The sequence below is a fragment of the Mus caroli genome, unplaced genomic scaffold (assembly GCF_978045245.1).
Source record: "Mus caroli unplaced genomic scaffold, Mus_caroli_1 scaffold_3, whole genome shotgun sequence".
Classification (NCBI taxonomy): Eukaryota; Metazoa; Chordata; class Mammalia; order Rodentia; family Muridae; genus Mus; species Mus caroli.
In genome coordinates, this window is record NW_028227258.1 from 1,924,940 (window position 1) to 1,950,772 (window position 25,833).

Consider the following 25,833-nt stretch of genomic DNA (forward strand, 5'->3'; position numbering starts at 1 on the left):
GCCATCTTAGATAACATCTTAGTTTACATATTAGTGAAAATGTTTATTAATATTTTTACCTTATGTGTAAGAGTGGTTTTTCTGCGTTTGTGTATGCAGGTGTATGTACTATATGCATGTAATACCTGTGGAGGTCATTGGAAGACATTGGATCTCCTGGAACTGAAGTTAAAAATGGTTCTGAGGTGCTATATGGGTACTCAAAACCAAACCCAGGTCCTCTGAAATGCGGAGCCATCTCTCCAGCCCCCTCCCCCTTTTGAGCCAAGGCTGTTTACTAGGTACCCCAGGCTAGCCTAGAAAACAAGACCCAGGCTGACCTGGAATTCATGACGCATTTATGCACCTCCCAAATGCTAGGATTACAAGTACCATGTGCATCATCATGCCTTGCTTTATTACATCAATTGATCTAACAATGTTGCTCAATCTCTCCTTTGCCTACTAAAGTATTGATTCTTCTTTAACCATATTCCCAGTGATTACTTGACTGATACAAGATCAACATAAGTTCTAGAGATTCCTCTATTTTATAATTTAGCTTCCTCTGAAGTTATACTTAAAAGGTTTGTCTTAAAACATAAACATAATTTTTATAGTCTAGGGAAAAAAAAATATTTGCCACACACCCTCCAATCCAGCCTCTGCACTGTTCTGGGACATTTCTTCTTCACCTTGAGGCTGAAAGAAGTCCCATGCCCAGGACCTCCGTGAATTGCTTGCTCTCAGTTTTTAACTTCTGCCACAATCCTCTTGTCAGACTCTCAGTCTTATATCCACTTAGTCTCTTCACAGTTAGGTTGGTAATGTGCTCCCCATTATTACCATTTTTGTGTGCCCCCCGCCCCTTATGTTGGTGATCAAATTCAGGACTTCACATATACAGAGAGCAAGTGTTTAGCCCTCATATCATTTACTATAAAAAGTCACACAAATAGGAAGCAATTTTTAAAGTAGGCATTTTGCATAAACAAGAATCAATACAACCAAAATATAAAGTGATCATTTAAGGATTATTCAATTTCTGAGCTCTCTCTCCTACAAATGTACAGTATATATTTTAAAAATCCCTTAAAACATTTTAATTCTAAACATCTAAACTAATAACCTGGAGACACACAGAAATATAACAAGGCTGTCTATATGCACACTTCATAAATATTATGTACTATGTGTAGATATGCAAATTGAAATTTTAGGATTAATGTATAAATTTAAAGTTTAAATTTGTTACATTAATAATCTAAAAATATGAGTTATGTTGATACCAATCATGGAAGCTAAAGTCAGAAGCACACCAAGTGCACAGGCAGTGCCCAAATACTCAAACTGCATATAAAACATACAGAATCTAAAGGGAAGGCAACTGTGATGTATGCTCAAGTTACATAAAGCTTCAAGACACTGGGCTAAATGAAATAGGCTGGCTGCAAAAGGAAAGATAGTGTATTATTTCACTTATGTAAGGTATCCAGAAGTCAACTTCATAGAGATAAAAAAGTGGGAAGGTGGTTTCCTGAGTGGAGGGGAAGGGGAGTGTGTGGTTACTCTTTAAGAGTCTAACTTCACTTTTGCAAGATTAAGAACACAATAAGAGATTTGTGGTGGTGACAGTTGTCTAACACTATGAGCATCCCTAATGCAACTGAACTGTGCATTTAAAAATGGTTCAGCCGGGCGTGGTGGCGCATGCCTTTAATCCCAGCACTTGGGAGGCAGCGGCAGGCGGATTTCTGAGTTCAAGGCCAGCCTGGTCTACAAAGTGAGTTCCAGGACAGCCAGGGCTATACAGAGAAACCCCTGTCTCGAAAAACCAAAAAAAAAAAAAAAAAAAAAAATGTTCAACAGCTGTTCAACTGATTCTATGGCTGGAATAGGGTGAGAAGGAGGAGATAAGTATAATAATAGGACAATAATTAGAATGTCCTATATACATGAATGAAATGGCAAATGAACCTCACAATTTTATACCATTAATATATGTTAATAAAAGTGGAAAATTATTAAAAATAATCTAAAAATATAAGCAATGACAAAAAATTTTAGTATAAAATATATTTACTTTTATAACCTTAATTATCAATCATAGCTATAAAAGAAGAAGATGAAAATTAAATCATCCTTAATATGTTGACTGAAATGGAAAGATGACTGAAGACATGAGCGGAGAAAGGGTGGAGCATGGACAGCCAAACAGGGAATAAAGAGTGTAGAAGACACAGAGCAAAGTTAAGATAGAGGGTGAGTCCTTATTACTAAAGGAACCCAAGACCAACGTAGCACTGCAGCATGGCATTCCCTGGTACTAAAGAGTTGGCTTGGATGACAAGCTCATCCTAACTTAGGGTTTTTGATGAACTTACGTCATATCTGCACTAGGTCTTACACAAGCACAAACCTGAATGTGTCAAGAGTATTATTTTAAGTTACTAAACACAAGTAAATTATGACTACCAGAAAAGCTGCCTCTAAAACTTTCTTTTACTCAGAACACAAAGCATATCACCTCACCTGATGTTGATACCTTGCTTGTATATTTTACAGGCATCAGAAGGCAGAATTCGGGAAAGCAAAGGCACTGTAATTTCAGAAACAAAAGGTTAAAAAGTAACTAAAGTCTAAGAAATTTGTAAATTTTTAAATAGCAGCACAGTAAACATTTTAGTAATTACAAATGTTGATGGTTGCCTTTCTCTCCCTCTCAAAATCGTGCTCAGCTGCAGGGTCAATGTACTTTACTATGCGCTTATCCCCTCCTATCAGAAAAGTAAGTAACCGCAAACTCCACTTCAGACTGCAAAGCGATACCGATGAGAAAACACTACCTGGGGGTCACTAAACACCACTTCATGCTAAACAGGAAATCCTGGGTCTAAAAGATCCCTTAAATATCATTTGGAAAAACAGTAGAAAAGTAACATATTAAGAGACATCTTTGAGGCAGCTGTATTTAAAACTTGAGTCCTTGTTACTTAGGCTCACTGTGCCTCAATTTCAAAGTCTGTACAAGAAAAACCACACCATTTACCCATCAACTTCTATCCTCCTAGGGTCTATCACTGAACTGGGAGCTCATCAATTTGGCTAGAATGGCAATCCCTAGACGCCTTACCTCCACTTCTCTGCTCAGGATTACAGGCATGCACTGCGGTGCATCCAGCATTTTACACAGGTGCAAGTATCAGAACTCAAGTCCTCATGCTTGAACAGCAAGCACTTTACCACCTGAATATCTCCCTAGGCCCTAAGTTGTGAGTGTGCATACCTAATGCATTCTGAAAGTGTAACTTGTATTAAAGGGTATCAGTGTCAATGCAATGCTCCATACTAAGCTGTATTTATCAATCTTCTATGGGCTCCAAACTTTAAAATGTCTATTACTTTTCAAGCTGTAAAAATGTAAACTACTACTAGTTTTTATTAAGATCTAGAAAGACCTATTAGTAGATAGTATATAACAAAATGTACTATACATACATAGAGATATCATTGTAACATATAAAATAATTAGAAGATGTATATGTAATGTGTAACTTCCAAATAATATTCAATTATATAAAATGGAATATACTTCACATTTTTGTCAATATTTGGTTTCAATACCTATTTTAAAGATAAATACCACTAATCATTTAAACTACTTTATAACACAAAAGTTAATTTAAATGCTGGTAAAAATGTTTATTGAATACAAAGTTATTAAATCTTTAATAAAAATGAAATTAAGCTGGGCATGGTGGTACATGACTTTAATCCCAGCACTCAAGAGGCAGATGGATCTCTGCGAGTTCAAGGCCAGCCTGGTCTACAGAGCAAGTTTCGGGACAGAGATGTCTTGTCTTGAAAAAAAACAAATAAATAAAGATATAATAAAATAAAATTTAGTTTTTCAATAGCTTTAAAAAAAAGTATGGGCCATTTTCATGAAACTTTGTTTTTGGACATTAACTTTTCTCTGAGCAGATTCACATTTGATAAAAGGAGAGCCACTTCCATTGCTATGGTAAATTAATAAATGGATGCACAATCAAACGTTTTATAAATAACAAGTTCTATCTTGACAGTGGCCATGAAGTACTTAAGAGATGAAATAACTGAAAGATGATAAAATAAAAAGAATTTTAAGCAAATTCTTAGAAATTATAGAACTATACTTCAAACTTTCTTAAAATGATTACTCTAATAATCCCATAATTTTTCATTTTTTTGAAGCTCTTATCATTAAATTATAATATTTTTAAACCTTTATTTTGCTTTTTTGTTTTATGTGTATGTTCCTGTAAGCCTGAGAGCATGCACGCTATATCTACAGAGACCAGAAGAGGGCATTCAATCCCCTGAACTGGAGTTACAGGCAGTTTGTGAGCTGCCTGATGTGGGTGCTGGGAACTGAACCTGGGTCCTAAAGGTCTCACGGTGTACATGGCCTGACTTAGCATGGCTTTGAACCTGTAGCTACAATTCTGCCTCAGCCCCTGTGGTACTAGGATTGCAAATAAAAGATGTAAGACTAAATTACTATAGTTTTCAAACTTGTTTTTGTTACAAAAAATATTTTTAGGTAGTTTTCCATCTTAAAAACTAAAATTTTGAGAACTGCCTCTCTAGCCGGGAATGGAATATTACTAGTAGGTATAACTAGTAGTTGTTACAATGATTATGCTAAACACAATGAAGACAAGTATAAAATGTGTCATGCTAATATGTCTATAATTGCACTTTTATAATAAAACGTAGCACACTCTTACCCCAGCTTTGAAAATCCCAGTGAAGTTCTAGGTAAAAGTCACCTAACTGAGAAATAAAATAAGAAAAATTACTAAATGTACTTTAGTTATAAGCTATGATACTTACAATGTTGCCCCTGTCCCCATCCTTACCCCCCAAAAACTACCTGATTTCATTAAAGATCTAAAGATAAGAGGAGAAATAAATTATTTTTATATTTATGTTTGGATTTGAAAAAGAACACAATTATCAAAATACCTTCTTGTAACACCAACATCAGGAAGATGTGGCCACCAACCATGAAACCATAATGTACCTCTTCTAGAGTACCTGTCTAATTTATTAAACGTTAATAATATCTTCCCAGTTCAAAGAAAATATGCTTCTACCAAAAACTTACATTATAACCCCAGAATTTTACTTCAATTACTTAATTTAAAAATAACTTTCACCATTTTATTAATCCTCAACTGGTGAGAATTGAACTTCATTTTAAAAGACTGCTTAAGGGGCTGGAGAGAGGTTCAGAGGTTAAGAGCACCTGCTGCTCTTGCAAAGGACCAAATTCGGTCCTGAGCACCCACGCTGGACAACTCACAACTGCCCATAATTCCAACTCAAGTGCCCTTTGGCCTCCCTGGGCACCCTACTTACCTACATATACCAACACCTCTACACACGCACACCTACACACACAAACACACACACACACACACATTTAGATGCTTTTTTAAATTATAATTAACTGTCTTAGAATCAACTTACCTCTTTTAGGGCTTTTAACAACCTAGGTCGTTTTTCTCCAACACTCTCCCTAGATTGCTGCTTGAGTTTCCTTAGAAGAGCTGTGACTAGAATTGAAAAGAAACAACTGATTTGTAATTTTCCTTATTTTTTCTATGATTATGCTTCTAAAATGAATATTAACGCTTTTTTTCTAAATTTATATTACATTACTGGGTGTGTGGGTGTGTGTGTGTGTGTGCGCGCGCGCAATATGTGGGTATGTATGAGTGTAAAATGTGAGTTGCTCTGCTCCTTCCACCTTTATATCAGTTCTGTGTAGCTAGGGTCAGCAGGCTTGAGTTGTTAGGTAGCAATTGCTATTAACACTAAGGCATCTTTCTATCCGTTGTTCCTTTTCTTAAGAAATAAAAAAACGTAGCCAGGTGTGTGGCTCACGCCTTTAATCCCAGCACTTGGGAGGCAGAGGCTGTCGGATTTCTGAGTTTGAGGCCAGCCTGGTCTACAAAGTGAGTTCCAGGACAGCCAGGGCTACACAGAGAAAACATGTCTCAAAAAACCAAAACAAACAAAAAAAAAGAAGAAGAAAGAAAAAAACGTTAAATTTTAAAAACTCAGCGTAGTAATAAAAGTCCCCAATGAAAAATTTTAAAGATTTCTTTATGTGTGTGTGTGGTATGTGTGTTCTGTGTATCTATGTGTGTCCTTTATTTATGTATGTGTCCTGCGAGTGTGTCCTGTGTGTGTGTATATCCTGTGCATGTGTCCTGGGGGGGAGGGGATAATTAATTCAAATGTGATAAATAAGCAACGGGATCACTTTGAAAATTTGTCACAGACACCTCTTTAAAAAAATGTGTGTGTGTGTGTATATGTGTGTGTGTGCGCGCGCGCATTCGTGTGCACATGAAGCCTAAATGATGAAGACTGCCAGGTCTAGATAGACAGCAAATCAACACACTCTGGTGAGCACAAAAATTATAGACAGTGCCCAACAGAATTTTCAAAACTACCATAAAGCCATATGCTGTGGCATAAACCCACACAAACATACAATGAGAGACCAAAGATAACCCTGTGTGAACAAAAAGCCACAGCTGTCTATGGAAATCACAGGAAATGCTGGAAATTATGGAGAAGAGTTAATTAAAGTTATTATATCCATTTTTCCCCAGATGTGCTTAAGCCATTATTGCTCATCAGGTAAAGATTTTAAGGCAGAAAACCAATATAACAAAATCTGAAATTTAAATTAAATAGTCCTTGAGAAGTAGTTTAGCATTTTCTAATTTTTCTTTTTTTGTTTTTCTTCTTCTTATTTTTTTTTTATTTTTCGAGACAAGGTTTCTCTGTGTAGCTCTGGCTGTCCTGGAACTCACTTTGTAGACCAGGCTGGCCTCGAACTCAGAAATCCACCTGCCTCTGCCTCCCAAGTGCTGGGATTAAAGGTGTGTGCCACCACACCCAACTAGTCCTCAACTTCTGATCTTTCTGCCTCTACTTCCCCAGTGCTCACATGCCCAATTTTACATAGTGTTGAAGACCAAACTCAAGGATTTATAAATATTATGTATTCTACCAATTGAGCTACATTATCAGCCCTGACTGCTTATTCTATAACACAAAACATTAATAAAATTAGCACAAATTAAACAAAAAGACAAGATCACAAAGCTTTTGCTAATAATTTATATTAAATTTTCTGATTCATCAAAAAAAGTCTATGCCATAGAAAATTTCACAGTAACACATCAAAATTAAGACTTAAAAGCCATCTCCTTAAACACCATCAAAAATACAATTTCACACTGACATTCCTAAATACATACTATTGGTTCAGTTAAGGCTCCTTTAAGAGTTCAAGAAAGAATTTTGTTGTTGTTTGCTTTTTTTAATAAGGCAGGGTCTGATGAGCCAGCCTGGAGCTCACAACCTCCTGCCTGTACCTTTAAGTGCTGGGACTATTAAGAGTTAAATAGTTCTCTTACGTGATAGGGTGATAGGCTGTAGTGAAATGTAAAGGTGAGTAACGGGGGGGGGGGGGGGGGGGGGGGGGGGGCATCTTTAATCCCAGCACTCGGGAGGCAGAGGCAGGCGGATTTCCGAGTTCGAGGCCAGCCTGGTCTACAGAGTGAGTTCCAGGACAGGCAGGGCTACACAGAGAAACCCTGTCTCGGAAACAAACAAACAAAAACAAAAGTGAGTAACCACAGGCCTATCTTGAAGTTGGTTTTCCATGAGAATTGTTTCCTGGCTTTCCTCATAGATGATAAATTCAAATTGACAAAGACTCATGACTTATTCTCTTCACTTTTATACACAAAAAGGTCTTACACATTCTTTTACTGTGAATAAATGATCCTTGGAAGTTCCACAGTCCTCACTGCTTTTCCCTTCACTCTGCTAACTGGTTAGAAAAATGAAAGAAAGGGCTTCAGACACTGCTACTCCTTTCTCAGGTGTCTTCAATATGTACATTTTAACTTTCCCCTGAAATAATTCAATGATGAGAACTATTTCTTGCTCTCATATGGATTTCTGACTAGTCGTCTACAAGGAAAACTGTCAGTATAACTACAAAAAGCACAAATGCCAATTTATCTATAAAAATACCAAAGTATTATCGTCATATATTACATTTTACAGTCAAATACAGCCTCATCATTCAAAATTGTCCAAGAAATTCAGGCAATCTGCACACGTACTATGTGGATTACATATAGAACCAAATCCTAAGAAAGAATTCAGAAAAATCCAAAACCTAGCACATAAGACACATAGCAGCCCGAAAATAGTCAATGCTACAGAATTCTTCTTCAATAAACATGACAATTTTTTCTTTTTTTTTTTTTTTTTTTTAATATTTTTATTACATATTTTCCTCAATTACGTTTCCAATGCTATCTCAAAAGTCCCCCATAGCGCCCCCCCACTTCCCTATCCACCCATTCCCATTCTTTTGGCCCTGGCATTCCCCTATATTGGGGCATATAAAGTTTGCAAGTCCAATGGGCCTCTCTTTCCATTGATGGCTGACTAGGCCATCTTTCGATACATATGCAGCTAGAGACAAGAGCTCCTGGGTTCTAGTTAGTACATCATGTTGTTCCAACAATAGGGTTGCAGATCCCTTTAGCTCCTTGGGTACTTACTCTAGCTTCTCCATTGGGAGCCCTGTGATACATCCAATAGCTGACTGTGAACATCCACTCCTGTGTTTGCTAGGCCCCAGCATCGTCTCACAAGAGACAGCTATATTTGGGTCCTTTCAGCAAAATCTTGCTAGTGTATGCAATGGTGTCAGCGTTTAGAAGTTGATTATGGGATGGATCCCTGGATACGGCAGTCTCTAAATGGTCCATCCTTTCATCACCGCTACGAACTTTGTCTCTGTAACTCCTTCCCTGGGTGTTTTGTTCCCAATTCTGAGAAGGGGCACAGTGTCCACACTTTGGTCTTCATTCTTCTTGAGTTTCATGCGTTTAGCAAATTGTATCTTAAATCTTGGGTATCCTAAGTTTTGGGCTAATATCCACTTATCAGTGAATACATATTGTGTGAGTTCTTTTGTGATTGTGTTACTTCACTCAAGATGATGCCCTCCAGGTCCATCCATTTGGCTAGGAATTTCATAAATTCATTCTTTTTAATAGCTGAGTAGTACTCCATTGTGTAAATGTACCATAATTTCTGTATCCATTCCTCTGTTGAGGGACATCTGGGTTCTTTCCAGCTTCTGGCTATTATAAATAGGGCTGCTATGAACATAGTGGAACATGTGTCCTTTTTACCGGTTGGGACATCTTCTGGATATATGCCCAGGAGAGGTATTGCTGGATCCTCCGGTAGTACTATGTCCAATTTTCTGAGGAACCGCCAGACTGATTTCCAGAGTGGTTGTACAAGCTTGCAATCCCACCAACAATGGAGGAGTGTTCCTCTTTCTCCACATCCTCGCCAGCATCTGCTGTCACCTGAATTTTTGATCTTAGCCATTCTGACTGGTGTGAGGTGGAATCTCAGGGTTGTTTTGATTTGCATTTCCCTGATGATTAAGGATGTTGAACATTTTTTCAGGTGTTTCTCTGCCATTCGGTATTCCTCAGGCGAGAATTCTTTGTTCAGTTCTGAGCCCCATTTTTTAATGGGGTTATTTGACTTTCTGGAGTCCACCTTCTTGAGTTCTTTATATATATTGGATATTAGTCCCTTATCTGATTTAGGATAGGTGAAGATCCTTTCCCAATCTGTTGGTGGTTTTTTTGTCTTATTGATGGTGTCTTTAGCCTTGCAGAAGCTTTGTAGTTTCATGAGGTCCCACTTGTCAATTCTCGATCTTACAGCACAAGCCATTACTGTTCTATTCAGGAATTTTTCCCCTGTGCCCATATCTTCAAGGCTTTTCCCCACTTTCTCCTCTATAAGTTTCAGTGTCTCTGGTTTTATGTGAAGTTCCTTGATCCACTTAGACTTGACCTTAGTACAAGGAGATAGGAATGGATCGATTCGCATTCTTCTACATGTTAACAACCAGTTGTGCCAGCACCATTTGTTGAAAATGCTGTCTTTCTTCCACTGGATGTTTTTAGCTCCCTTGTCGAAGATCAAGTGACCGTAGGTGTGTGGGTTCATTTCTGGGTCTTCAATTCTATTCCATTGGTCTATTTGTCTGTCACTATACCAGTACCATGCAGTTTTTATCACAATTGCTCTGTAGTAGAGCTTTAGGTCCGGCATGGTGATTCCACCAGAGGTTCTTTTATCCTTGAGAAGAGTTTTTGCTATCCTAGGTTTTTTGTTATTCCAGATGAATTTGCAGATTGCACTTTCTAATTCGTTGAAGAATTGAGTTGGAATTTTGATGGGGATTGCATTGAATCTGTAGATTGCTTTTGGCAAGATAGCCATTTTTACAATGTTGATCCTGCCAATCCATGAGGATGGGAGATCTTTCCATCTTCTGAGATCTTCTATAATTTCTTTCTTCAGAGACTTGAAGTTTTTATTATACAGATCTTTCACTTCCTTAGTTAGAGGACAATTTTTTCTATATAGCTATTCTTCATTGATTTTTCCTACCTGAACTATGAAATATTTATAATAGCAGGGAGAGGATGCTTCCTTTCAAACTAACAAATACACTTGATAAAAATAAGATCTTTGTATCAGGCATGATTTTTTTTTTAAACAGTATGTTCAGAGATTAAAACATTCCATTCTGCAGGAAGCTACTTGAACAAAAAGGTAAACAACTCAGAATAGCTTCATTCAGAAGTCCCCAAAAATGACCAGATTCACCAGGACCCTCTGTACCAAAGTTAGTAATAAAAGCTGAAGAGTCCCTCGCACATGAAGTTAGGCCAAGCTGCAAAGAAGACTAATCAGACCAGACCAGCTGCCTGCAAGAAACAGAAACCACCTAAGTTGCCTGGGAGAGGCTTAGAATAACTGAGGCACCTGGAAAGGATACTCTGGAACCTGTTAATCTGACTTTAGGCTGTGCAGTGCACTACAGGTTCCCAGTTTTGTGAGCGGGACTAGGCTTTGGTGATATAGTTGTCTTTGAGTCATTTCTGCTCCTGTAAATGGGCCCTCACCCTTATTCCTGTAAGTAATAACAATAGAACTCACTGATTCACCAAATTGGACTTTGGTGGTATCTATACCTAAGGAAAATAGATAAAAGCCAAATCGTATTCTAAGGAGATTCTAGAAGGCTTTAAAGTCTAAGTGGCAGTTCATGTAGAACAATACAAGTAAATATTATCAAGCCTGACCTAAGGGTGGATAATCATCCCCCAAACAAAAGGTTATGCTAGTGGTAGAGATGCCAGAGTCCCACACCCACACCCCAATAGCCATGTTAGGACCCAGGGAGTCAGCAAGTGCAGCAGGAGAAAGCATGGCCACATTGACCTTTAGCCCTGATTAGATCTGAGCAGATTAAGTCTGTCCCTGAGTATATCAAGTATAGAGAAATGTAGGGAAGTCCCGTGAAAGATCTCCAAGATAAGGAAACAAAATGACTCAAAGAATAAACCAAGAGACAGCACATTTCCTAGCTTCCAGCATTGTTTTTTTTTGTTGTTGTTTTTTGGTTTGGGGGTGGGGGGTTGGGGTTTTTTTGTTTGTTTGTTTGTTTGGTTTTTCGAGACAGGGTTTCTCTGTGTAGCCCTGGCTGTCCTGAAACTCACTCTGTAGACCAGGCTGGCCTCAAACTCAGAAATCCGCCTGCCTCTGCCTCCCAAGTGCTGGAATTAAAGGTGTGCGCCACCACCGCCTGGCAAAATTTGAGTCGATTACCTGTATCTTATTTTTTTAGATTTATTGATTGATTTATATGTAAGTACACTGTAGTTGTCTTCAGACACCCCAGAAGAGGGCATCAAATCTAATAACAGGTGGTTGTGAGGCACCATGTGATTGCTGGGATTTGAACTCAGGACCTTCAGAAGAGCAGTCAGTGCTCTTAACCGCTGAGCCATTTCTCCAGCCCATAAACACCGTTAACATCATGATTAGTTTTTATTCTGATTAGTACACTAATAATTATGCAAAAATAATAATTTGCAAGAAAAACAATGAAGTCTTGACTTCAAATGTCTTATCACCAATATAAGGAGGCTTTCCCACATGACTCAACTGTTCTGCTGCTCAATGCTAGAGTTCCCAAGTCATGTTTAAGCTTACAGATTTCTCAGTAGAAATCACACCACAAGAAAACTATCTCAACACATCAATTTGTATTTTTAAAGTACTACTTACTCATCTGTCTGTCTCCATAGCTGATGGCTTCCGCGAGAGGGCTCCATCCCTGAGCATTTTTCACCTTTACTGGAGCATTATGAGCCAACAGTAAATGTGCGCATTCTGTAACATAAAATAGGAATAATGGTCAGACATACAATTTCTAGAACCTTTAAATATGAGTATTATGCCAAAGAAACCAGATTACTACATATGTGAAATAATGCTGCTCTATGTATAATTAACTTATAAACTCCCATGTATATAATGTATAAGGTCCCCAGAGTCAAAAGAATTCAACCTATCTAAAAGTAAATTGTATACTCTCTGAAAAAAAGTATTGCTTCCTGTCTCTAAAGAATATTTGAAGTGTTTTACATGAACTAAAGATAACCTATGAACCTTAAGAATAATTTATACAAATATCTACAGTTCAGCTAAGCATGGTGGTGCATGCTTTTAATCTAAGCACTTATAAAACAGAGACAGGTGGATTTCTGAGTTATAAGGTGCTAGCCTGCTCTGTACCTTGAGTTCCAGACAAGCCAGGGCAAAATGGTAAAACTGTGTCTCAAGAAAAAATCTACAACCCAAAAAGACCCAAAGGAGAATCTGCCTATCTGCTATGTCAATGAAGTGCTAATTATTTATTTCAGGATGAAAAAAAAAAAAAAAAAAAAAGCTAGGCTGAAGAGATGGCTCAGTGGTTAAGAGCACTAACTGCTCTTCCGAAGGTCCTGAGTTCAAATCCCAGCAACCACATGGTGATTCACAACCATCTATAATGAGATCAAATGCCTCCTGGTGTGTCTGAAGACAGCTACAGTGTACTTACATATAATGATAAATAAATCTTTGGGTGGGAACAAGCAGGACCAGAGGAGGCAGAGGCTCGGAGTTCAATTCCCAGCAACCACATAAGGGCTCACAACCATCTGTACAGCTACAGTGTACTCATATACATAAAATAAATAAATCTGAAGAAGAAGGAGGAGGAGGAAGAGGAGGAAAAAGAGGGGGGGTAGGAAGAAGAGGAGGAGAAGGAGGACATTGGATTCCCTGGAAATAAGATTTACAAACAGTTGTGAACCACTATATGAGTAACAGGAATTGAACCAGGTTCTCTGAAAGAGCAACAAGTGCTCTTAACTACTGAGCCATCTCTCTAGCCCCTGGTTAAGTGATTTTCAATGACAAAACTGAGGCTGACAAGATAGATGGCCCACTGGGTAAAGGCTCTTGCTACCTGACTTTAATCCCCAGGACCCATGTGGCAGGAGAACCAACTTCCACAAGTTGTCCTTTGATTTCCATACACATGCAGTAGTATGTATGAAGCCACATGCATACACACAAATATGATGTTTTAATGACAACTATGAATGAAGTTAAACATTAAAAGTATTTACTAACCTTTATTTCCTAACATCACAGCAAGATGTAAAGGAGTGTTTCCTAAAATTGAAAACAAAATTAAATTAGAAGCCATAACAACATAAGAAATTATATTTAAATGTGGTTTCAGCTCCTTCAGGATAGACACATTTTAAGCAGAAATTACACTTCTGATTTCTGTGCCAAATTCAGAAGGGACAAAAAGTACAGCCTAGAGTACTTTCCCTGACCTGCCCAAAAGCAACCAGCAGGACATTTACTCTCTGAGATGTTCTCAAAGACTTCAGATTTCGAAGCTGGGCACTTGGGAGGCAGAGGCAGGTGGATTTCTGTTCTGAGTTCGAGGCCAGCCAGGTCTACAAAGTAAGTTCCAGGACAGCAGGGCTACACAGAGAAACCCTGTCTCGAGAAAGAAAAAAAAAAAGACTTCAGATTCCTTCTGGTGCTCACCATACCAGTCTTTGTGGGGACAAAACTATTCATGTGGGGACAGAAAACAATAAGAATCAGTCTTAGTCATCAAGAAGTTCAGAGTTCTTTCAACTCTATGAGACAGGACTCTTTAATAACTGTTAAACACCAAGATATCAAGAATCTCTTTAGGGAGCTGCAGAGATGGGTCAGTCAGCAGGTAAGAGCACTGGCTGCTCTTCCAGAGGACCCAGATTTAGTTCCCAGCACCTGCATGGTAGCACACTACCACTGTTAACTCTTGTTCTAGGAGATCTAATGCCCCCTTTTGGTCTGTGTGGGCACTGCACACATGTGGTACACATGCAAACAACACTCATATACATAAAAATACACAAAAATAAAAATGTAAAATTAAAAATAAAGGGAACTAATTTCAATAAAAAGTAGTATGAACATGCCCACTATCCTGTAGGGAAATGCTACTATGCTTAGGATAAACTGGTGAGATAGTTTCAGCTCTTCTCACAATTCTGTATACAACCATTCCTCAGTCAGTAACTGGACTGCTCACTGTGAACAATCGCCATAAAATGTCAGTAACTGGGCTGCTAGCTGTGAACAATCGCTATAAAATGTCAATATCTATCTATGATCCACACGTGGCTCTTGCATGCCTTACACCTGGAGACTGCAGACCTAGAGACCATAAAGACCACACATGGTAGCTATGCTAATTGTTTGAAGAAGTGATAAGAAGGAAAAATGCTGCCAGCAACCAGAGAAGGACTTGTAGGTTCTCTGGACTATTCTTCCAACTTTTCTAAGGGTATGAAATATTTCAGAATTTCAAGTTTCATTTTTAAAAAGTTTTCAAAGAAGAAAAAATGTTTTGTGGGATGGCTTAGTGGATAAAGGTGTTTGCTACCAAACATGAAAACCTGAATGTGAATCCCAGGGGCAGATATGCTAGAAGGAGAAAACTGAATCCTGCAAGTTGTCTTTTGACCATACATCCACACAATGAAAATAGATGTTTTTAAAAAATCTCTTTTCAGTACTTTTCCTTAAAATATACAAGATATTTCTGCCTTTGGGACATCTAATCAAATCTAATTAGATCAACAGGGATTCCTCGTAGATGTGGTAAGGCATGCCTGTAGTCACAGCAACAGTGAAGCAGAGACAAGAGTATTAGGAGTTCAAGGCCAGCGTTAGTAGCTTCATGCAACTTTGTCTCAAAAAGGAAAAAAAAAAATTTCCTTTATATCTTTAAATAGTTGTCTAATCCACTTGCTCTTATTTTCACTTTCAAGTAAAATGAATATACTCTACACTGTATGTACATTTTGCATCTTTTAGATTTAATACAATTCTATATTACTTTTAGTACAGTTTATATAATCACTCAATTTGCTGACAAGTAAATTTAATTTATTTGACCTATATTTTAAATTTCCTGTTTCTTTGTATGCTGATTCATTTTCTTGGGATTTAGAGAAGTAATCCTTGTAAATGGATTATGAAAAATCAAGCAGTTATTACCCAAATCTTCTGTTTCCCTCAGTATTACTATTAACATCTTCCGTGAGAATGAGCTTTTTCCTTATACTAAGTATCTTTCAGAGATACCCCAAATGGACTTTATCTTCTGCTCACCCATCCTGCAATAAGGAATTCAAGTCTTGTAAGAGAGAGGAAGAGTACCACCCTGTTTCTCCTCTGCTGGCTCTAACAATGAGCACCCTAGAACCCTCTAAGCTCTCACTCTAGCTGATAATCACAGCACTTTCCTGTGAGAGTCTCTCCAACAGTGCATTCAATGAACTGGAAAAGTGAGGCTTGCTAAACAAAGTGAAAGGTAAAATAGTATAAAATAAACCCTGAAAATTATGAAACACCAATTAAAGAAATTAAGGACCTAATTACAATAAAACCACTAAATTTACAGACCTGTTTAAATGTAGAAAGAACAAAGCAGCCGGGTGTGGTGGCGCACGCCTTTAATCCCAGCACTCGGGAGGCAGAGGCAGGCGGATTTCTGAGTTCGAGGCCAGCCTGGTCTTCAGAAGTGAGTTCCAGGACAGCCAGGGCTATTACAGAGAAACCCTGTCTGGAAAAAACCAAAAAAAAAAAAAAAAAAAAAGAAAGAAAGAAAGAAAGAACAAAGCATTAGTTGGTCAGACACTGGCTTTTTGCCCACCCCCACCGACCCCACACTCCAGACAGTCTCTGTGCAGCCCTGGCTGTCTTTGAACTCATCCACCTGCTTCTGCCTCACAGTGCTTGGATTAGTTAAAGGTGTTGCATCACATGCCTGGCAGACCAAACACATTTTTTGGTTTTCAGAGTGGACAAAGTAATAGGTAACACCATCTCACAGGCAGGGGCAAAACGGTAAAGGAGGAAGCCCCTTGAAAGTGGGTTCTGCTTCCTGGTCCTCCAAGATGTGAGTTAACAGCAGAGCACACTTCTGATGACCACAGCTGAGAGCATCACCAGCATGGACACAAAACCCATCTCCCTCAAACTGTTTAATCAGGTATTTGATCACATAAAAAGCAACTAATACACCACCAATACTACTCAAGTTGACAAAGTCAAAGCAATCTCCATGAAAATACCCAGTAATTTTTCTCATGAATTGAAAGCTGGTGTTAAAATCTGTATGAGAATATCTAGGAATCTAGAACATCATCAACTCAGTGTTGACAAATGGCAAAGCTTTCCAGCCTCAAGCTCACATCTTCTAAATAAGGTTGTGGCTGCTCTGGAAACAGCCAATAAGACTGGTAAACTTAGTGCCCTGAACCAGGGGTTTACAGACCTGATCCAAACAGCTGCCTGCATTTGGCTTCCAGGACAGAGCACTTTCTAGTCACTACTCAACTTTCTAGAGGCAATCACACTACAGTGCTGTTTAAATGTCCTCTCATAGTCAACTAAATTCTGGCATTACTGTGTTTTACAATGTCAGGTTCATTTAAAAAAAAAAAAAAAAAAACCTAAAACAACTGATGATCAAACAACCTCACTCTGGGGTATAGTGGTTGTCATCCCATGGGTTAAGACCCCTTTGGGGATTGAGTGACCCTTTCACAGTGGTTGCATATCAGATATTTACATTATGATTCCTAACAGCAGCAAAATAAGTTATAAAGTGGCAACAAAAATTATTTTATAGTTGGAGGCCACCACAACATGAGGAACTGTATTAAAGGGTTGTGCAACACTACCATTCTGTCAGAGATGCCTGCACTCAGGCAGTGAGGACACAGGGTCAATCAAGTGTACAAAGAAATAGATAAGACTTTTAAAATGAGCACAATGAAATATTACTCAACTATAAAAGCTTTACTCTTCTTTTCTGGCAACATGGATAGAAGTGGAAGAAATCATATTAAAGGAAGGGAGATAAGCTGGGAGCATCAAGACAAATACTGCTGTTCTTATTACACTTGGTGAAGGTTTAAAAAAAAAGCCAGTTACAAAGCACAGAAAGACAAACCCTGGTGTCACTCATCTGTAGAAGCTACAGGAGCTAAACCAGTAGACACTGAGTGCAGAATGGACAACAGCATCAAACACAACTGAGGCGTTGTCTGGCACAATAAGGCAGTGACAGACTACAACTATGATTCAGAGTAACTGGAGGTTAGAGTCTGAGGGTTCCCAAGACAAAGAAAATAAAAACATCTAAGGAAATAGAAATGCTAGTTATGCTGATTTGGTCATTAAACAATGACCACATAGATCAAATTACAATAATTTATTCCATAATTACATGGAAACATTGTGTCAATGAAAAAATGCTGCTTCTAACAAAATTAGGACTTCAGAAAAGAAGTGCATTGTCCAAACTAATGACAAGAGCAGCTTAAGATGTTTTAATTAAAAATATTAATTTCTACCAGGCGTGGTGGCGCACGCCTTTAATCCCAGCACTCGGGAGGCAGAGGCAGGCGGATTTCTGAGTTCGAGGCCAGCCTGGTCTACTACAAAGTGAGTTCCAGGACAGCCAGGGCTCTACAGAGAAACCCTGTCCTGAAAAAATAAATAAATAAATAAATTTCTTTAGTGTATCCCATACTAGAATGGAGCATATTTTAAGGTTTGTTTCTGCATTTAATTAGAAATAAAACATTTTACCTACCCTGAACAAAGGCTGGATTAAATTACCACTACCGAAAATAAAAGTTCTGAAGTACAAGAAGAATATCTACTTTTACTAAGATTCACCATTGTAAATGGAAAGAGGCTTTCAGAACCTTTCCGATAGCTGAGGGAACTCTGGATACTACACCAAAACTCATGAAGTAATTCTCAAAGGTATATGCAATGGGGAATTCAAAGTCTATCAGAGTCTGTTACACTGTAACACACTGGCTTCACTTGTACTCTGGGTAGACCGTGTGTGTGTGTGTGTGTGTGTGTGTGTGTCTGTGTGTGTGTGTGTGTGTGTGTGTGTGTGTGTATGTGTTTTCAAATGCTTGAGTGTTGCAAAGGACCAATCTTGGGGCTTCACTCTTTAGAGCCCCTACCTCTTTGCTACACTCTCAACCTGAGACATGATTACAGAATACATACCATCATAGCTGGAATATCACTATCTTGAAAAGTTTATGGCCATCCAGGTACTGATACATTCCAATAGACAGTATCAAAACAGCATTCTGGATGTGATCAGAGAAACAGTTTTAAGAAGTAGAACCTGGCCGGGCGTGGTGGCGCACGCCTTTAATCCCAGCACTCGGGAGGCAGAGGCAGGCGGATTTCTGAGTTCAAGGCCAGCCTGGTCTACAAAGTGAGTGCCAGGACAGCCAGGGCTACACAGAGAAACCCTGTCTTGAAAAACCAAAAAAAAAAAAAAAAAAAAAAAAAAAAAAAGAAGTAGAACCTGGTAAGCTTAAAATGACAGAATTGTCAAAATTCCAACTTGCCTTTTGTTCAGTTGGTTGGTTTTTTTGTTTTTGAGACTTGATCTCTCTGTGTAGACCTGCCTATAATGGAACTTGATCTGTAAACCAGGCTGGCCTTAACTTACAGAGATCTACCTGCCTCTGGTGAAATAAAAGCATGGGCCACCACAGCTCAGCTAAGTCTTATTCTTTTTTTTTTTTTTTAAGATTTATTTATTTATTTTATGTGAGTACATTGTTGCTGTCTTCAGACATACCGGAAGAGGGCATCTGATCACATTATAGATGGTTGTGAACCACCATGTGGTTGCTGGGACTTGACCTCAGGACTTCCAGAAGAGCAGTCAGTGCTCTTAACCGCTGAGCAATCTCTCCAGCCCAAGCCTTATCCTTTTAATTGATAGCAAACCTTGTTCCTTTAATCGGCAGGAAATACAGTTTTGTGCCATATGGGATCAAGCTTGTCCCATTTTCTTTCCAGAGAAAAACCTGCCAAATATCTAATTTGTCTATACACTGCATGCCCTCCCCCAAGAAAAAATGTTGTTCTGTGGAAAAATAGTATGTAGTTAGTTCACCAGTAGCTACCTTCAGAAATGTTTTTTTTCCTTATTGCCCTCACATACAGAAGAGCACTGTACATAGTGCCTGCATGGCATCAAGAACACCCCAGAGGCAAGCATTCAGCAGGGTTTCTGTGCTCAGTGCACAGGCAAGCACAGAGAAGGCAAGTAGTGACTTGTGTTATGAGGCAGTTTTGACCTACACACCCATTAAGCAAAGCAAAAAATTACACATACCAGATCCAGTAAAGCTCCAAGTCGTTCTGACACATCTAAGCTCCATCCAGACAAGGAGGGAGAAATTTTCTCTCAAAAATGCTACTACACAGAACACCCTACATCCACTTCACCCCTCACTTTTAGTAACAGCTATTTACTCTAACAGCTGTTCCACAATCCTGTGTGCAGACATCTGTGGACACCTACTGCTTAATGGAGCAGATGAGCTTTGCAACCACAGTCAGACCTCAGCTGAAAACTCCTGATTGCACTCCATGTTGGTGCATAAAGAAGCCCTCACAGAGTCTACAGCACACTTACTGCCTCTCAAGTCTCTAAACTCCAGGTGCATTTACATTTTCTGCTCACTTCATCAAACAGTGGTTATCCCAACCCATAATGGCAGTAACTTTGCATTCAATTCACTGGTTGTCTACTCTCTGGTGCTTCACCTAGCATGCAACACAAGAACAGGAATTATGCTAATCTGTTCACCTGCGCATCTCCAGCACGAAAAACACTACCACATATTAGAAGCTCCATGTTTATCTGCTGAATGAATAGATCAACGAACTTAGTGGGGGAAAAAACAAAAACAAAAAAACTGGAAACTATTAAGAACCAAGAGAGCAGTTTCAAATCTGTTTTAACTCTCAAAAATATTTCACTCTAGAACAAGAACGATTCCTCTGAACTATCCTTGAAAACCAACCAAAAGATACACAGAGGGGCATTGCCAAAGTGTAGCAAATCCAGGAGTCAAGTAATCTTGCCCTCTGTTCTACTGATAGGCAGTATTAATACACAATCAAATTAAATCCTCAACAACAAAGCAGCTATTGCAACCCACAGAACTGACAGCTGGTGGCACACCAGCCAACAGAACCAAAAGCAGAAATAACCAAATCTCCAAAAACACCAGCAACTTTTCACAGCTCTGAAGGACTTCACACATCCAGCAATCTCAGCACTGTCAGACACCTCAAAGCTTCTAACATTCAGGAAGATCTGATTAACTTAAGGATGTTTAACTTAAGGAAAAAACAAAACTACATGTTTACCAAGCAGGATTTATGATCCAAACCAAGTTTTTAATGTATATTTACCATTTTCAATTCTTAAGTACTAAATAGTAAAATCACTAATGTTCATCATAAACACAAACTGTCCAAACTACCTCAGAGCAAATGTGACTCAAATAAACCTTGACACTCAATGTAAAGGCTAGACTCCATCCTTTCTTTTAAAATTTACATTATTTATTTATATGTGTATGTATCTATGCATGCAGACATGTGTGCCCAGAGGCCCAAAAAAAGGGTGTCAGATCCCTTAAAGCCAGAGTTGCAGGCAGCTATAAGCTACCAACATTGATGCTGGGAACCAAACTGCAGTCCTCTGCAAGAGCATCAAGTGTTCTTAACTATTAAGGCATCTCTTTGGTGCCTCGATCTTTAATTTTATATTAAAGGAGAAAAAAAAACTTATTTGGCTGGACAGTGATGCCCCACACCTTTAATCCCAGCACTAGAGAAGCAGAAGCAGACAGACCTGAGTTTGAGGTTAGCTTGGCCTACAGAGCTAGTTCTAGGACATCCAAGGCTACACAGAGAAATCCTGTCTTGAAACAGAAAAAAAGGAAAAAGAAAAACATAATTGAAGATATAATAATAAAGGTATAGTAATATTTTGTGCACTTCTCATGTGGTATAATTCTCTCCCGTTCTCCAAAAACTACTATTAAATAATCCACCCAGAATCATTTGGCACACTTGAACAGGAGATGGAGTTATTTTGTCATATTTAACTTCTATTCATAAGCCCAGTATACAGTTCTTCTGAACATAGAGGCTATATTTCAACATTTTATCAAGAAAAAAGCATTATGTAGCAAAAAGTTTACCAAAGATCAGTCCAAACTGAAGAAGCTAATGAACAATGAAGTTAAATAGTAACCAGACAAGAAGTCAACAGGCTCTACAAATAAATCAAGGGGAAAGACTGCAGCACATAATACATTAACTACAGAGCCCTGTGTCTGAAAACTGCAAACTGGTTTTGGGAAGCTGAGGCAGGAAATTCTCAAGCTTTAGGATAGAGCCCAGACAGGGATAGGTGACAGGGTCACAAACATAAACTCGAGAAGGGTTAAGGCAGGGTAACAGCAGATCACTTGCTTTTCGAAAACACAATATTAAAAAGATTTTATCTGGGCTAGAGAGACGGCTTAGTGGTTAAGAGCACTTGCTGTTCTTCCAGAAAACACAAGTTTGGTTCCTAACACCTACACCAGGCTGCTCGCAACCAAATGTAATTCAAGTTCCAGGGGAAATGATACCTGTGGCCTCTATAGGTACCTGCACTCAACATGTACATACCCACATATAAATAGACAAGACAAATACTCAGACACATAACTAAAAGAAATAAAAACTGGACAGGTATATTGACATAAATTCCAGCACTTGAGAGGCAGGTGTGTCTCGAATTCAAGGACTGCCAAGGCTACATAGTACAGGTCTATCTCAAATAAAATAAATAAATGAATGAATGATGAATTAATGAATAAAAATCTTTTTCTTAACCTTTCGGTTTTTTGAAAATACAGTTGACTTTTGTCATTTATGAGCGTGTGTGTGTGTGTGTGTGTGTGTGTGTGTGTGTTTATGTTTACCATATGTGTTTAGGTGCCTGGAGGCTACATGGATCCCCTGGCAACAAAAGCTGCAAGGGGCTGTGAGTAGCCAAACATGGAAGGTGGAAATTGCACTGGGTCCTCTGGAAGAGCAGCAAATCTTCTGAACCCTGGTGCCACTTCTCCAGCCCTGCTTTGGTCTTGGACTATGAAGGGGTAGGCAAGGCTACCCCTGCCTGACTAGCCACCGCAGTTCCAGAAAAGATCAGAGCAGGGGTGCCATCCTCAACAGGGAAGATGAACAGACTAAGATTCCATGGACAGAAAGTCTCTTTGGGTTTTCATCTACTTATTTAAATCACTGAGTATTTACTATGTTTTAAAAACAACATGTGGCTGTTTGAATATACTTGGCCTTAGGTAGTAGTAGAGGTGTGGCCTTGTTGGAGGAAGTTTGTCACTGTGGGGATGGGCTTTGATGTTTCTACCAGTGCCAGTGCGGAAGAGTGGAACTTCAGCAACTCCTGAACCTTGCCTGCCAGGAAGCTGCCATGACCCCACCTTGATGATAATGTACCCCTGAACCTGTAAACCAGCCCCAATTTAATGTTGTACTCTATAAGAGCTGCCTTGGTCAGTGTCTCTTCACAGCAATGGAAACCCTAAGGCATCATCTAAAACATTTCACAGAGGACATATGACAAATGGCTACAGAAGACAGCACTAACTGGAAAATGAGGAGCACATGACGGCTACTGCAAAGATTTTAAAAGGCTATGGTGTGAATAAATGACCCAGTGCACTTATTCATGTTATTCCACAAAGAAATTTACAATCATGCAAAAGTTCTGCAGAAACTGAAAGCTACCTAGTGTCAGAATCTTTCCACAAGGCTCCTAATAGCTGAGAAAAATAAATGGGGGCTACAAACTTCTACTAGAAATACTGAGTGGAAAACATGCACAAAAGGACTCTACTGCAAAATAAAACAAACGTTAGAAATGACTTTCCTGCAATGCAGTGGCCACTTCCCACCAGCCCATAGTCAGTAAAAGGTTGATATGAGCTTAGGGATTCTAGGCATTATTTCTATTTCTTTTGTTTTCTCCTTTTTCCCTTTTTTGTTCGTTTGTCTGTCTGTCTGGTTGGTTTTCAGACATGGTTTCTCTGTGTAGATCTGTCCACCATGGAACAAAATCTGAAGACCAAACTGGCCTCCAGCTGAGATCCTCCTGCTCTGCCTCCAATAATGCTGAATTCAAAGTCATGGGCCACCACCTTCTGGTCATTATTTCTAATTCTAGCCTCATGGTTTCTATTGCATATGCAACCTTAGCAAAGGTCTGTGCCCCTCTGGACAATTTTTTGATAGAAACTCAGTAAGAGCCTTTTAAGAAAATCATTTGAGGGCTGGCAAGATGACTCAGTGGTTAAGAGTGCTGACTGCTCTTCCAAAGGTCGAGAGTTCAAATCCCAGCAACCACATGGTGGCTCACAACCATCCGTAATGAAATCTAATGCTCTTTTCTGGAGTGTCTGAAGACAACTACAGTGTACTTACATATAATAAGTAAATCTTAAAGAAAATCATGTGACAAAATCCATTTAAAGAGTAAAACTATAGGGCTGGATTCAACTGGTAAAATAACTGCTAAACAACCTTGAGGACCTGAGTTTGAGTCCTTAATATGAAAGTTGGGTATGGGGGCTGGAGAGATCGCTCATCAGTTGAGAGTACTAACAGCACTGATGAAACTTCCAGAAGACCCAGGTTCAATTCCCAGCACCCACATGGCAGCCCACAATTGTTTGTAACTCCAAGATCTGACATCCTCACACAGACATGAAGGCAGAACACCAATGCACATAAAAAAATAATTTTCAAAAAGAAGTTGGATGTGGTAGCACATGCTTGAAATCCCAGAGTTGTAGAAACAAAGAAAGGCACATAAAATAAAAATAAATCTAAAAGAAAAAGTTTTAATAGCTTAACCTGCAGTAATGGGAACAACAGACAACCTGGGTTCAATTCAATCCTGGGACCTACACAATGAAGGAGAGACTTAATGCTCCACAAGTTGTCTTTGGATCTTCACATACAGGCATGCAGAAATAAATTTGGTTAAAAAAATTACTGATCTTAAGAGTTTAACGGGGACCTTATGAAACTACAGAAGAGCACAGCAGTGCCTCTTCCTTGAGTGTGCCAAAAAGAGGCATGGTTGCACTTTTTACAGGCAAAAGAGCCCATAGCTGCTTTGATCATAAGTGATATAAAGGCAGCTAAATGAAATACAAAAAAAGGTGAATTTTGGTGGGTAAAAGTCAGGAGTATCCTTTAAGGATATGTAGAATTCTAATTATTCTGAAAAGTATTTAGTTTTTAAAAATGATAAATACATAACTAGAAACTCAACAACCAGTAATTCCAAAATTTCAGAAGTTCCTATGACATCCACTTATCTCTTAAAGAGCATTAACTTACAAAGGGGATGTTTTGACCATTTTCAAAGAGACTTTAAGGCATGTAACTAAGTTCTAAAGGCAAAGATAAAACACAGCTACCACTAGACCATGTCTAAATAACATCCTACTAACCAATACACGAGGGCTACGATTCAACTGTTTAGTCAGGATCTAATTCTCGGTAGCAGTCAAATGTGCTTGTTACAACAGCAGAGTAAAATAAACTAAAAGGCCAAGCGGTGGTGCTGCACACCTTTAATCCCAGCACTTGGGAGGTAGAGGCAGGCAGATTTCTGAGTTCGAGGCCAGACTGGTCTTACAAATTCAGAAGACAAAGACAAAACTGAACCAAAATTATTCATTTTTTTTGTTTTCTACTTTTGTTCTAATTTTAGATAAAAAAAAAAAATCTAAAAACCAATGAAATTCAGGAAGCTTATTTTCACAGGTGGTATTGCATTAATGTGCAAAACCATTTTGTGCACAAATGTACAATACCATCTTGAGCAGTTTACCTAATTAATGTAGAATGAATGGTCAGGTTAAAAACAGCTGCCAACAATATTTGCCTGTTAATAAAACATTGAAAAATATTTTCAACAATTACTATTTCACAAGACCTTTGATACAATCCACAGCACCACGGGGGGGGGGGTGCAAATAAGTCTTTAAAAGAAAACAAAAACAGGGGCTGGGGAGATGGCTCAGTGGGTAAGAGCACCCGACTGCTCTTCCGAAGGTCCTGAGTTCAAATCCCAGCAACCACATGGTGGCTCATAACCATCCTTAACGAGTTCTGACTCCCTCTTCTAGAGTGTCTGAAGACAGGTACAGTGTACTTACATATAATAAATAAATAAATATTTTTTAAAAAAGACACACAACAATTTAAAACAAAACAAAAACAAAAAAAAATTGTTGCTTTAAAGGGGGGGGGGGGGAATTACCAGACAAGATGCGGCCAAAAGTAGATACTGATACCGTTCACTACCAAATATACCATGCT

The 25,833-nt window shown here is 38.7% G+C and overlaps 1 protein-coding gene across 1 annotated transcript in view; it reads right to left on the reverse strand.

Annotated features, from left to right (window-relative positions):
* The window catches only part of Ankrd13c (ankyrin repeat domain 13C), a 56,715-nt gene that overhangs the window by 28,942 nt on the left and 1,940 nt on the right, over positions 1–25,833 (reverse strand). Inside the window, exons 2-6 of the mRNA XM_021158979.3 lie at positions 13,633–13,674; positions 12,238–12,342; positions 5,494–5,579; positions 4,749–4,794; positions 2,512–2,578 (exon numbers count right to left, since the gene is read on the reverse strand). Coding sequence (XP_021014638.1) covers positions 2,512–2,578; positions 4,749–4,794; positions 5,494–5,579; positions 12,238–12,342; positions 13,633–13,674 — 346 coding nt within the window. The remainder of the gene's footprint in view (positions 1–2,511; positions 2,579–4,748; positions 4,795–5,493; positions 5,580–12,237; positions 12,343–13,632; positions 13,675–25,833) is intronic.